The 14,323-nt window shown below is 30.8% G+C and overlaps 1 protein-coding gene across 1 annotated transcript; it reads right to left on the bottom strand.

Annotated features, from left to right (window-relative positions):
- Positions 1-1,375: 1,375 nt before the first annotated feature.
- LOC137818276 (CBL-interacting protein kinase 2-like) lies at positions 1,376-5,133 on the bottom strand. Its single transcript, XM_068621593.1, has 2 exons — positions 4,929-5,133; positions 1,376-3,482 (listed from the first exon to the last, which is right to left on the bottom strand). Exon 2 carries the CDS (start codon positions 3,045-3,047, stop codon positions 1,644-1,646), a length of 1,404 nt encoding a protein of 467 aa, XP_068477694.1. The 5' UTR covers positions 3,048-3,482; positions 4,929-5,133; the 3' UTR covers positions 1,376-1,643.
- Between the last annotated feature and the right edge of the window lie 9,190 nt (positions 5,134-14,323).

Below are 14,323 nucleotides of genomic sequence, written 5' to 3'. Positions count from 1 at the left end.
CATCTTTCTCATATGTCTCATATGCAAAGATTTGAAGGGAAAGCCACTTAAGATGGTGGTGTTTTTTCTTTTTGACATTTTTTTTCTTTGTCATTAATGTAATAATATATATAATAATACCTTTTATTTTTATTATTTTTCCATCATAATTATCATATTATGATATTTCAACTTTTTTTTTTTTTTTATAAATAATTTTTGTGTACAATTCATTTTATATATAATTTTTTTTTATTATAAAATGTCCTCTAAAATATCTACATGGTTATGTATCTAAATACAATCTAAATCAAAATCAATGAATATAAAAAACTTTCAAAATGTATAAATAAATATAACAAAAATTTGTTTATGCTTAGATAATATTATTTATCATGTTTCGATAATATTAAATAACTCGTATTTTTTAAAAATAATTATTTAATAATATCGAAATAAATTATTCAATTGTACAAAAAATAATTTAAAATATTTCAACTAACTCAAATTTACACAAAAATACATCATATTTCATTATTTAAATATTTATAAATGCAAGGGTAAATTTGTAAAATTATATTTTACACTTTTAAAAAAACCTCACAACAATTACATCACTCACAAACTCCTATAAACTTTCATCACACATTCACTCTAACATATCCCACTCCAAACAACTTCACTTTCTTCACACTTCCTCACGCATCCACTCCCTCAAATCCTCACACATCCACTCTCCAATCCAAATACACACTAAGGCTCTGGATTAGGGAGGGGATGTGTGTGGATTTGAGAAAGTGGATGTGTGAGAAAAGTGTGAAGAAAGTGAGGATGTTTGGATTGGGGTATGTTAGGGTAGATGTGTGAGAAAAGTTTATGGGAGTTTGTGAGTGGTGGGATGACTATGAGAGAATTTTAATTCTTTTTAAAAGTGTGAAATGTTACTTTACAGATTTACCCTTACCTATTAAAAAAATTAATAATAAAATGAGTTGTTTTTGTTTAAAAATGAACAATCACATATTGTAGATTTAAAAATTATAAATAGAAAAAAAAATATATGTTAAATATAAATATGTATAATATAAAAATTATAATTAAAAAAATATGTATTCAACGAAACAAAGAAAAAGAACTGTATCTCGATTTAAGGTTTTAGGACAGAAAACATAAGAAGTTCCCTCCTATAAAGTAATCATCTTAAAGGAAGAAATCTAAAAATTAAAAATGTTCTTGTGTTTTTCTGAAAATATGCAGTGAACAAATTTCTTGATAAGCACTTAAGAAAATAAAACAAATTTCTTGATAAGCACTTAAGAAAATAAAACAAATTTCTTTTTTTCTGAAATAAAATTAATTTATGTTCAAGTTAACTTATTTATAAAGTAATTCTAACTTCAAGAAAAAATTATTTATGATGCTGGAGCAATTTCTGATGTCATTTCCTCCACAAAATACTGAGGTCATTTCTATCAGTCAATAGGCTCAAGTGCAGAGATCACAGGGACACAAATGGTAAAAGAAGCAACTACCTAAGCAAGCTGAGCAAGTATGCATACATGCTTAACCACCTTATTCCGCGACAACTATCAACATGACAGTTTGCACTTGACTAAGAACATTAAGCACATAAAATATGAAAACAAATTTAGGGACACAATTCTCTACGCAGTTGGTTGGGGCAAAATCTCTGATGTGGCAGGATAAGAAGGTTGTTCCTCTTTCTGCAACACTCCATGTTGCAGTTGATGTGGCTGTTCTCCTTGCCAGTTCCAAACAATATCCTTAAGTGCAGGTCTTACTTCCTGTTTCAAAAGATTTTGGTACTCCAATGTGTCTCCGCTAGACTTTTTTAACTCCACAAAATGGAAAACTGGGGTGATCTCAAAAATCTCAGCATCAATACCCAAAGGCCCTTTTCTGCCTTCCTTGGAACCTTCCAACTTGAACAAACCTCCATCTTTCTTCTTGAGTTTGAGCCGCAGGCGCTTGCAAATTTCTTCCAACTTGGAGATGATAATAGATGCTGGCTTATCAGAGGTAAATCGTGCTTCTTTCTTACGATCAGTGGTCTCCTCAAACAAACCAGACAAGTCAAAACCTGAGGAATAGGAGATGATGTCAAAAGCGTTTAGATTACAAGGTTTAGAGTCTTTTGCTGGTTCAATAGGATCTCCATTCTGACAAAAACTAAATACTCCATCAGTATCCAGAGGAGCTAGTTCTTCGTCTTTATTCTGAGTAATGGTGGGCTTCTGTAACCCCTTTTTGAACCAGGAACTTTCCATAATTTTGGCCATTGATATCCTGGTCTTTGGGTTTGGATCCAAGATTTTAGACAGCAGTCTGCGCACATCTGGTGCAAACCAGTTCGGAAATTTAAATTCTCCCTTGCCAATCTTCCTGTACATCTCCATCAGATTTGGATCTCTAAATGGAAGAAAACCAGCTAATAGAACATACAAGATCACCCCACATGACCATATGTCAGCTTTGGCTCCATCATAACCCCTTCTGTTTATCACTTCTGGAGCAACATAGGCAGGGGTACCACATGTGGTATGGAGTAACCCATCCTGGTGCTTAGTTTCGGCAAGGGCACTTAAACCGAAATCTGAGACCTTCAAATTCCCATCTTCATCCAGTAAAAGATTTTCTGGTTTCAGATCACGATGGCACACACCTCTGCTATGGCAGTAGTCAACAGCACTGATCAATTGCTGAAAATATTTCCTAGCATCATCCTGCTTGAGCTTTCCTTTGGATACCTTGTCAAAGAGCTCACCGCCTTTTACATACTCCATGACAAAGTAAATTTTGGTTTTGCTGGCCATTACCTCATAAAGCTCAGCAACATGTGGATGCCTGATTAGTCTCATCACTGAAATTTCACGCTTAATCTGGTCAATCATCCCAACTTTCAGAATCTTCTCTTTATCAACAATTTTTATGGCCACACTCATGCCAGTTATGAGGTTCCTAGCATGATAAACCTTTGCAAAAGTTCCTTGGCCTAATAATCTCCCTAGTTCATATCGCTGCATAAGCACACCTCCTTTTTGCTCCATTTCTACAAACACTTTTTGCGTAAACCAATGCTAATATCACTAGCACTAAGTACAGGCAATCCCGTTGTCAGAAGCAGGAAAGTGCTATTCAAGAAATTCAAAGCTCAACCGTCTTCACAGTCATAGTATTTTGAAATTGTACAATGGCTGAGATTTCCAGGCACCTCAGGTTCTTGAGAGCCAAATAGATACAAGCAATGGACTAAACATCCAATGTCATCAAGATTGAATGAAGGTAGCTCAGATGGAGGCACGAATTCATTAGCCTCAATGAGGGATATTTTAACCATTAAACACATCTTTCAGCATTCCCTGATTTTGGTGATGACACCAGAGAAGACTGCAGAATATGGTGCTATCAGAAAGCTTGAAGAATAAGGAATGAAGCAACACCTGGTTTAGCCTTCCAATTACCCAGCAGCAGGAACGACACACCTGAAAGAAATATAATAATTTCATAAGAAAACTCAGAATCTAATGTACCCAATGAATTTCGTGAAACTTTTACAAACATAACCAGCATAACAATTTTTATAACTTCTTTCCAAGTCTTTACCACATTTAAACAGGACTGATTTCAAAGACAGTATTTAGCATATCAATTACAGTTCTCACAAATAGTCTAGTTGTTTCTAAGTCTACACAAATAAATGATTCGTGACAGAGAAAAATAAATTTAGACAACTGAAAGAAACATAAGATGTTAAAATCTAAGCATAGATCCAAACCACATATGACAATTCATTATGCAAAAGAAATACAATTTAATCAAATAATCAATCAGCTGATGACAGAAGCACGCAGTCAATACTACACAACACAGCAATAATGAACTTGAGATTCATAAAAAGAACTACACAACACCTGCATCCTGTTTCAAATTTCACAAACAAATCAAGTCATTTAAACTCAACTCGTGTTCTCAAGTTAATGTTCTAATTAAAGCACTTCATTGTCAATTGAGAAGGAAAAGGAAATTCAAGAAGGTTTCAAACAGGCAAGTATAACTATAACTGAGTTGGCCCGTTTCCACACGCTTATGATTCCACCTTCCATTACAATCGTGACCTAACGTTGGCAATCAATCTACCAATTTTCATGCTTGTGTCACATGTGACTAAGTCCTAGTCTCTACAAATTGGCAACAACATTTTCTAGAAGAAAAGAATTAGAAAAAAAAAAGAGATTTAAATAGCCAATTAGCCACTAAGAGAAAAAAAAAAAAGAGAGAGCAAAAGAACAGAGATAGAGAGGTGAACACAGCTTAACCCATCAAAACAACAATCATACTACTCTACCAGAAATTCGGTGTTAAAAAATAAGATCTTTTTTTTTACAAACCATTCGTTATTTTTTAAGATTTGACGAACATGCACTTAGATCTTCCCAGGTTACACAAAAAATAAGCTTTTTTTTTATATCAGTGCACAAAAACTAAGTTTAATAAACAATGCAGGCGTTATAATTATTTTTGTGTCTTTCTTTCGCATGAAATATATGGCGTGTTTGCAAATCAGTTGAGAAATAAGAAATCATGGTTTATATGATGAAGCTGTAACCAGCTGCTTCTTAAGAAACCACATTCAAAATGTAGAAAATCAGATCCTTAATGTGAAATCAAACACGCTAATAGAGTATTACTCGGAAGCATAAAATCAAATCCCCCACAACCCTGATGACCGACTTTTCTCGTGAAGAAAACAGCCAGAAACGATTCAGAACATGAGAAAAATCACTTTAAACCCCAGAAAAATAAAATCGAAAATTTTCAAACTTTCAGGCGAAAATGAATCAAGCTTTCAATTTTCCAAACAGGAATGAAGATCTAAAAGTAACCCAGAAAAATAAAGAAGAAAATCGAAATGGGTGATCTCAATTTACCTGCAAGATGATTGATTACAGATGATTTTTCTCTCTCCCTTTTTCCCTTTGTATGTTTTGGTTTTTTGGGTGCAAGCAAGGAGAACAACGATGATGAGGGAGGCGTTATAACAAAGAATGAGCAAGAAAAAGACAGATTAGTTGCTGTCAAGTTAACAAAAGGAATCTTAGAATATTCTAACACCTTCTAGTTTTAACTTCTAAGTTGTTTCTTAAGTCACAGTATCAATAACATACAACACAAAATGAACCATGTATTCAATAATTAAAAAGAACCGTGTATCAAAAGAAAGTAAAATATTAATTACATTTAATAAGGAGATTGTGATATTAAAATTATGATCAATCATATAGTTACATATTCCGAATTTCAATAAAAATACATTTGATGTTCTTTATTTTTCTACTGTAAAAACACTTTGTATATTATTATAAATTAGGAAATGTAAATTGGTGTGTTATTACGTAAGTTATATAAATTGAAAAAGATTTATGTAAAGTCGTAAAAAAGAGAAGTACGTGTAGACTGTGTTAAATCTATGAGAATAAAATTTTCCTCTAAAATTATATATAATAATTATGTTATTTCAAAATTCTGTATGTAGTTTATAAACATTGTACACATGAAATTCTATCAAATTTTATAAATATTAAAAACAAAAAAGTTGTAATCACGTAAATTTCAACATTCATTACGTTTTTAATCCATATACTGAACCTGATTTCCCTCATAAATAATATGATATGAATTGGATTTTCTTTTACTAGTTGTTTTTTTTCTTTTTTCTCTCATAATTTCAAATAAAAAATTAATAAATATATCATGTATAAATAATAGATTTTAATGCATTAATATACTTACATAAGATACTTTAAATGTATACAAGGTTCTTTAATAATTAAAAAAGAGTATGTTTCTCATAATGGAAAGGCATATGAATTTCCCAAATTGAAATCATGGGAATAACTTTTTAAAGTATAGAGTTCACTATTTTAGCTTTTTAGACACAATCTCTTTTATATGCATGATTAAAGAATTATTATTTTTCTTTCAAAATAGTTTTTTAAAAAACTATTTACCAACGGTCTTGAACTAAGCTATTTACTACTTTATTTATTATTATTAACAACTTTTTAAAAACGAAAACGATATGTTGTTTTACTTTGTTTTATTTTTTTATATTTTTCATGACATGTTATTATTCTGTTACAAATTTAACATGGAAAGGTTTAATAATATTACGCCAGAAAAAAGAAATTTAAAGGTAAACTTTGTTATATAATAATAGTTAAATAATAAATGAAAAATCAAACTTGACAAGAATTCAACAAAGTTTTTATCATTGCAATTTTTTTCTCTTTTGGTTTTTTAATAGCAACTTTTTTTTCCTTTTGAAAGAAACTCTTCCTAAAATCTTAACTATTCCACCTGTGAGAAATAATAAATCGAAAAACAAAGTTAATTAGATTTTTTTTTCTTCATAAATTTATTGAGTTTAAAAGGTTAAACTTTAAAAAAAACAATAATTAAAAGAACTCTTATCGTCAGAATTTTCCAAGAAAAAGAATTGGAAGATGAACAAAATTAAACTAAAATATCATTTCAATAAAATATATTAAATAAAGAAATAGTGTATTTTATTATTTTATTGAGTGTGAGATTTTTTATTCTCTTCAAATTTCTAAACTTAAAAACCATTTTTTAAGTGTGACTCACTTTCATATTTAAACACTTCATTTCAAACATAAATATATTTTAAATATGAGTATTTTAATGATAATTTTTTCTTTGTACTATCAATACACTTGTTTGCAATAGAAAATCTTTAATACAAATAATTATTAACATTTCACCGACCTAGTTATTGAGACAACCTTCATTTCAAACATAAATATCTTTTAAATATGAATATTTTAATAAAACTTTTTCTTTATATTATCAATACACTTGTTTGCAATAGAAGTACAAATAATTATTAAATTTTAGATTTTTTTTATTACTTTATATTAATACTTCACCAACCTAGTTATTGAAATGAACTTGAATTTGACACCACTCCTAAATTTTTCAAAGAAAAACACCACCAAACAAATTCAACATTAATAAATTATAAACAAACTCATAAAAATGAAAAACATCAAATTCAACTCAACATTCTCCTCTATCTAGTATAAGATCTAAAAAATAATGAAGAACGTAAAAAATATTTAAAAAACTATTATAAAGAATATTTAATGTGTGTAACAAATGAGAATTAGGAACATTCAGTGCACTCATAGCCACAAAGAAATAATGTTTGGCCAAACAAGATTCAACACCGAACGACACGTGAGTGGCGAGGTCCTCAAATAATATTTCGCCACGTGGCGAGCGAAGGAATATTCGCATCTTCACCAGCCAGAAGCCAGGTAAAGCCTTCCCGTGTTACGCTTCATTCAGAGATGGCAGCTGTAGCATTGATGAGACACGTGTCGAGTTTTGAATGGTGGTCACGCTTTACATGTCGACAGGGTGGGGACCACTATTCCAGATTCCGAATCCAGCGTTGACGCGTCTCTGACTGCAGTGCATGAATGAGCGACATATATAGGTGCATCGTGTCTTTATATCATTGGGAATTTTATTTATCTAAAATTTTAAGATAATATTAATTTCTTTTGTTACATCTTTGTTTTCTCTTTGATTTTTAATCGTTTTATCCATTCACGATCATTTCAAGAAAATAACTATTAATATTATTTTTAAAATAAAAAATAATTTAATAAAAATAAAAAATCAGAATATTATATAATATCTTTAAAAAAGTGTTGGAAAACTTATATTTAAAAATAATAATATTTATAATATATAAATGAGTTTAAATTTTACTAATGAAAAAAATTAATTGAAATAGAAAGAGACAGTGGGGTAAATTGCGTATCTAACATCATTTACACTTTTATTTTTCTATCTAACACTATTTTGTTTTTATTTCCCTAGCACCTTTTGTTTTTATTTCCCTATCTAGCACTCTTTTATTTTTTATTTTCCTATCTAGCACAATTTCAAAAAAAAAAATATATTTTTATAGTTTTAATTTTGAATGCATTAAAAAATAAATATTTTTAATGTTTAAAATAGTTAGAAATATAATTATTGAATAAAGAAATGAGTTTTTACAAAATAAAAATAATAAATAATAAATTTAAAATGTTTAGTTTAAAAATATATTTTTTTAAGAATGAAGAAAATAAAAAATTAAACCCTACAACAACATAAAAGTTTAATCTATAAACATAAATTAGTATTTATTTTTATTATTATTGATGATGTAATATGTTAATTTCAAGTAAAAAATACAGGACATACATATGAAAAAAAAATCAAAGTCAATTAGTATTAATTAATAGTGGACACACAAATAATATTGAACTGTCTACCTTAAATGCAAAATCATAAAGAAAAACTAATGTAAATGTTACACTTAATGCTTAAAAATGAGAAGAAAAAAATGCAAAAAATAAGTCTAGAAAAAAAACAATAACAATAAAATAAAAACAAAAAACATAAATAAATAAAGAATGACAGAAAAATAATAATAACTAAAAACATAAAAGATATAAATAAAGGCAAACAAAATAAGAAAAAATAAAAGATATAAAAAAAATCAAAATAAGATAAATATAAGAGATATAAGGCAATACTAAATAAGTATATGTTGATCATAAAAAGGAAAATAAATGAAAGATGATCATTCATCTAATATTTTCTTCAATGGTACATTAAATAGTTTGTGCGATATGAAACATAATTAATGACGAGAAGTGCATAATCTAGTAATGTTAAGACATGTTCTTTATGTGTGTCTTGGTGTTTGAGACAATATAAACATTTTTTTGTTCGATCATGTTATTCTCTTTTGTCGATATCAGTTCTTATTCATCTTGATTTTTTTTATAATTATGTTCTGTATTTTTTTATTTAAAATTAACATGATTACATCATCAATAATAATAAAAATATATACTAATTTATGTTTGCAGATTCAACTTTTATGTTGTTGTAGAGTTTAATTTGTTTATTTTCTTCATTCTTAATTTTTTATTTTCTTTATTCTTAATTTTTTTTAAACTAAACATTTTAAATTTATTAATTTTTTATTTTTATTTTGTAAAAACTCATTTCTTTATTCATTAATTATATTCTAACTATTTTAAAAATTAAAAATATTTATTTTTTAATGCATTCGAAATTAAAATTATCATTTTTTTAATTTATTACTTATTTATTTATTTATTTTTGAAATGATGCTAGATAGGAAAATAAAAAATAAAAAGGTGTTAGATAAAATAAATAAATAAAAGAGTGCTAGATAGAAAAATAAAAACAAAAGAGTGCTAAATAAAGAAATAAAAGTGTAAATAGTGCTAAATAGAAAATTTACCCAAATATAAAGATCACCCTATTTATTTACTTCAACTATTAGATAATGGAAATTTTTTAAATATAAACATGTTTTTTCATTATTAAAGTGACGTAAATCCCTTTTTTCTATCGATAATGTTAATGATTAGTCGAAATATTCTAATATATCGTTTAAATAAATTAGTTATTTGATATTTAACTTTTTATATGTCATAACGTCACATATAAGAGTTAAAGAATGATTAATTTATATACCAGTTTTCATATTGAAAGTCAAATGAATATACAGCTGTTTCCACTTTTTTTAATTTCACTTTTTCAAATTTTTGGATGTAATTTTAGAGATCATATTTAATTTTATAGTTATCCAAACTTACAGTGCATCCTTCTTCCTTAGTCATATGTATTTTAATAACAAAGTTGTGACATAGTTATTGAATTTCAAACAAAAAAAATTTCTAATGATTAAACTCACTTATGTAATCTTAAAAAAATTGAGGTGAGATATTATAGAATTATTATAACCAATAAATTATTTCTCCAAGTTTCATTTTAAGTTATCATCTTGGTGCCCTTATAATTGTTATTATTATTAGTGTTGTCTTTATAAGAGACAAAAATAACCAACCACTAAGATAGTTCTTTACTTTATTCAATATTGATACACATGAATAAATTATTCATCATTTCCCTCCTTTTGATTGAGCAAATAATTGATGTACTTATTAATGTAAGTATTCATTTATAATAGTAAAAGAACAGTCAAACGCAAAGTTTAGATTTAACTTGTGCAAAAGTATTGTTCATATTTAACTTATTTATTTAGATTTTCAAATTTCAATTTTCAATTTACCTTATGGCTAAATATTTTGAAGTTTGGATTTAACTTGTTTGTTTATTTATAACTTCATTTTTTTTTCTTTATACGAGCTAGTTTAAAGCTAATAAGATTTGTTTCGACCTCAAAGTCTGAGAGATAGCATCGCTAGGGTCAATTACCACATTCGAGGTATTGTCTGCTTTGGAGGTCGGTGTTCTGTCACGGTTTTGTTCTGAAAAGGCATCTCGGTAGGTTGAGGGAGTAGGGAGTATATAAACTGCCCTTGGCCTCGACTCCTGTGGGACTATATTGGCATATGGAAACAAGTCCCCTAATCGAGGTCTAAGGGAAGTGGATTCCCCTTAACTGAGGGGCTAAGGAGCCTTTTCGGCCCCACGGTGGTCGCCAATGTTCCAACCTCCCAAAGATAGCATCGCTAGGGTCAATCATCGCATCCAAGGTATTGTCTGCTTTGGAGGTCGGTGCTTCGTCATGGTTTTGTCCTGAAAAGGCGCCTCGGTGGGTTGAGGGATGAGGGAGTATATAAACTACCATTGACCTTGACTCCTGAGCGATGTGAGACTATATTGGCAAAATCCTCCCTTGCGTGGGAACACCAAGGTCGAGACAGAAGGTTCCCAGTTAAAATCCTCCCTTGCCCCTATACGGCGAGGACGAGGACAGTTAATGAACCTCTCCCTTGAGTTAGAAACACCAAGATCGAGAATAGTATGGTTCCTAAGTGAGCCTCCCTCTTGCGTGGGAACACCAAGGTCGAGACAGAAGGTTCCCAATTAAAATCCTCCCTTGCCCTATACAGCAAGGACGAGGTCAGTTAATGAACCTCTCCCTTAGGTTAGAAAAACTAAGATCGGGAATAGTATGATTCCTAAGTGAGCCTCCCTCTTGCGTGGGAACACCAAGGTCGAGACAAAAGATTCCCAGTTAAAATCCTCCCTTGCCCCTATACGGTGAGGACGAGGTCAGTTAATGAACCTCTCCCTTGGGTTAGAAACACCAAGATCGGGAATAGTATGGTTCCTAAGTGAGTCTCCCTCTTGCATGGGAACACCAAGGTCGAGACAGAAGGTTCCAAGTTAAAATCCTCCCTTGCCCCTATACGGCGAGGACGAGGTCAGTTAATGAACCTCTTCCTTGGGTTAGAAACACCAAGATCAGGACTAGTATGGTTCCTAAGTGAGCCTCCCTCTTGCATTGGAACACCAAGGTCGAGACAAAAGGTTCCCCAGTTAAAATCCTCCCTTGCCTCTATACGGTAGGGATGAGGTTAGTAAGCAAAGTAAGCATCTCCTTTGGGTTAGAAACACCAAGACTTGGAATAGCATGGTTCTTAGTGAGCCTCCCTCTTGCGTGGGAACGCCAAGGTCGAGAACAAAACAATTACCAGTTAAAATTCTCCCCTGCCTCTATACGGTTAGGGCGAGGTCAGAAAGAAGGACATCTTCTTTGTCTTGTAAGGCAAGGTTAGCATGGTTTCCAGTCATACATCTCCCTTACCTCTGTGTCGAAAGGTCGAGTCCAGCTAAGTGAACCTCTCTCTCTTGTCTTGTAAGACAAGGTCGAGAACAGCGCGATACCTAGTTAAAGATCTCCCTCGACCTTATGAGCCAAGGTTGAAAGCAACATCTCCCTTACCTTTGCTTGGCAAAGGATAGGGCGAAGTAGGAGCTTGGGTAAGCATTGCCTCTACCCTAAGACGACGAAGAAAGAATAAAGTCAAGCGAGCGGTAAAGAAGCGTGCTACCTAAGTAAGAAAGGCTCTAAGGCGTTGTTAGACTAAATAAGTTAGGCAAAGCAGTTAACAACGAAAAGGGAACAAGATCAGACAGAAAGCATATTTTATAAATTAAGAGTATATGGACAAATTATAAGAATGTGCATCAGACAGCCAAATAATTATAACAAAGAAGAAGTCACTCCTGGGCATTGACCAACTGCCCATCAACGATCATCTTCGACAAACCGGTTTGGAAAAGATCCACCTCAGGATGCGCGTAGGCAACCTGGGTTGTGGCATCATCAAACCCAACGGCATAGGCGTTAGTAACATTGTTGGTGAGCTCCGTCTTGGTCTGTTCGAAGAGTTTGTCCTTGCGAACTAGCTCTCCTTCCAGTTGGCCAAGTCGCTGCTCTTGTTGAGTTGACCTTTCCTCAAGCCTCAAGCCTAGCTGAGTTGACCTTTCGGTCAGGAGCGCGCGTTCGAACCCTGTGAAAGGAAGGCGAAGCTTGAGCCTCTTGAAGGTGGTTGAGTACATGAAGAAGAAGGGATCTTCGGGGTCCGCGCGGCCATCGACGCACACGGGTTCGCCTTCCCTACAAGGCAGAACCTTCACATACATATCATGCTCCCTCCCGAAGATGCGATACTTCTCATCGGGCTCGCCTTTTTGTACGCCTCTATGGCCTTAAAGGAGGTAATTTGAGAGGATCATGCATGGGGTGTGTATAGTACATTCGGGTACGACAAAAGCAAGTGTTTCCCAGAGGCACTAAGGCCCGTAAGGGTTAGGATTTCTAGGGAAAGACTGCATGCATGGCCCGTGAATACTTAAGGCACCTACAAAACAGATGGCGCCGTAGTGTTGGTACCCTGGCGGTCATACTGTTAGAAAGATTGCACTCCAGAAGAGGCAAGTCTTATGTTGCGGCTGCGCCAAAGCTTGTGCAACACGTCACAGGATGCCTCATCAGTGAACCTAATTCTACTTAAGGAAAGATCCTCGAGGGATAGGGAAGTTGACCTAATTACAACCTACATAATATTATTTTAAAAATAAGAAAATATTTAATAAAACAAAAAATCAGAATATTATATAATATTTTTAAAAAAGTGTTGGAAAACTTATATTTAAAATTAATAGTATTTTATAATATATAAATTAGTATAAATTTTACTAATAAAAAATTAATTGAAATAGGAAGATAGAGGGCACAATATTTATTTACTTCAACTATTAGATAATGGAAGATTTTTAAATATAAACATGTTTTTCCATTATTAAAGTGACTTAAATTAAGTCCCTTTTTTCTATCGATAATGTCAATGATTAGTTGAAATATTCTAATATATCGTTTAAATAAATTAGTTATTTGATATTTAACTTTTTATATGTCATAACGTCACATATAAGAGTTAAAGAATTATTAATTTATATACCAGTTTTCATATTGAAAGTCAAATGAATATACAGTTGTTTCCACTTTTTTTAATTTCACTTTTTTCAAATTTTTGGATGTAATTTTAGAGATCATATTTAATTTTATAGTTATCCAAACATACAGTGCATCCTTCTTCCTTAGTCATATGTATTTTAATAACAAAGTCGTGACATAGTTATTGAATTTACCAAAAACTATTTCTAATGATTAAACTCACTTATGTAATCTTAAAAAAATTGAGGTGAGATATTATAGAATTATTATAACCAATAACTTATTTCTCCAAGTTTCATTTTAAGTTATCATCTTGGTGCCCTTATAATTGTTATTATTATTAGTGTTGTCTCTATAGGAGACAAAAATAACCAACCACTAAGATAGTTCTTTACTTTATTCAATATTGATACAACATGAATAAATTATTCATCACTTCCCTCCTTTCGATTGAGCAAATAATTGATGTACTTATTAATGTAAGTATTCATTTATAATAGTAAATGAACAGTCAAACACAAAGTTTAGATTTAACTTGTGCAAAAGTATTGTTCATATTTAACTTATTTATTTAAATTTTCAATTTTCAAATTTCAATTTACCTTATGGCTAAATATTTTGAAGTTTGGATTTTAACTTGTTTGTTTATTTATAACTTCATTTTTTTCTTTATACGAGCCAGTTTAAAGCTAATAAGATTGGACGCCACTTAAAAGATATTTTCATTTAAAAGTTAATGTAAAATTGTAATAAAACATAATTCACAAAAAAGTTAGTGCTTTCGACTCCCAACTCTTTTTTTTCTTTGTTTTGGTTTTATGTGTAAATTTTACTTGTTTTATTTATTTTTCTGAAACTTTTAAACGTTTAAATTATTGTCTTTTCATAAACTTTATCATATTTTTTTTTTATGTTTTGTTTGAATTGAGGGTTGTTTGAATTGATGGGAGAAAAATGATAAATTTGAAGAGAAAAAAAAAAGATAAAAAGTAAGAT

The sequence above is a fragment of the Phaseolus vulgaris genome, chromosome 10 (genome assembly GCF_000499845.2).
Source record: "Phaseolus vulgaris cultivar G19833 chromosome 10, P. vulgaris v2.0, whole genome shotgun sequence".
Classification (NCBI taxonomy): Eukaryota; Viridiplantae; Streptophyta; class Magnoliopsida; order Fabales; family Fabaceae; genus Phaseolus; species Phaseolus vulgaris.
This window is presented reverse-complemented; position numbering and strand designations above follow the sequence as displayed.

Coding starts and splice junctions, on each gene's coding strand:
- LOC137818276 (XM_068621593.1), bottom strand. CDS start 3,047: ATGGAGCAAAAAGGAGGTGTGCTTATGCAGCGATATGAACTAGGGAGA.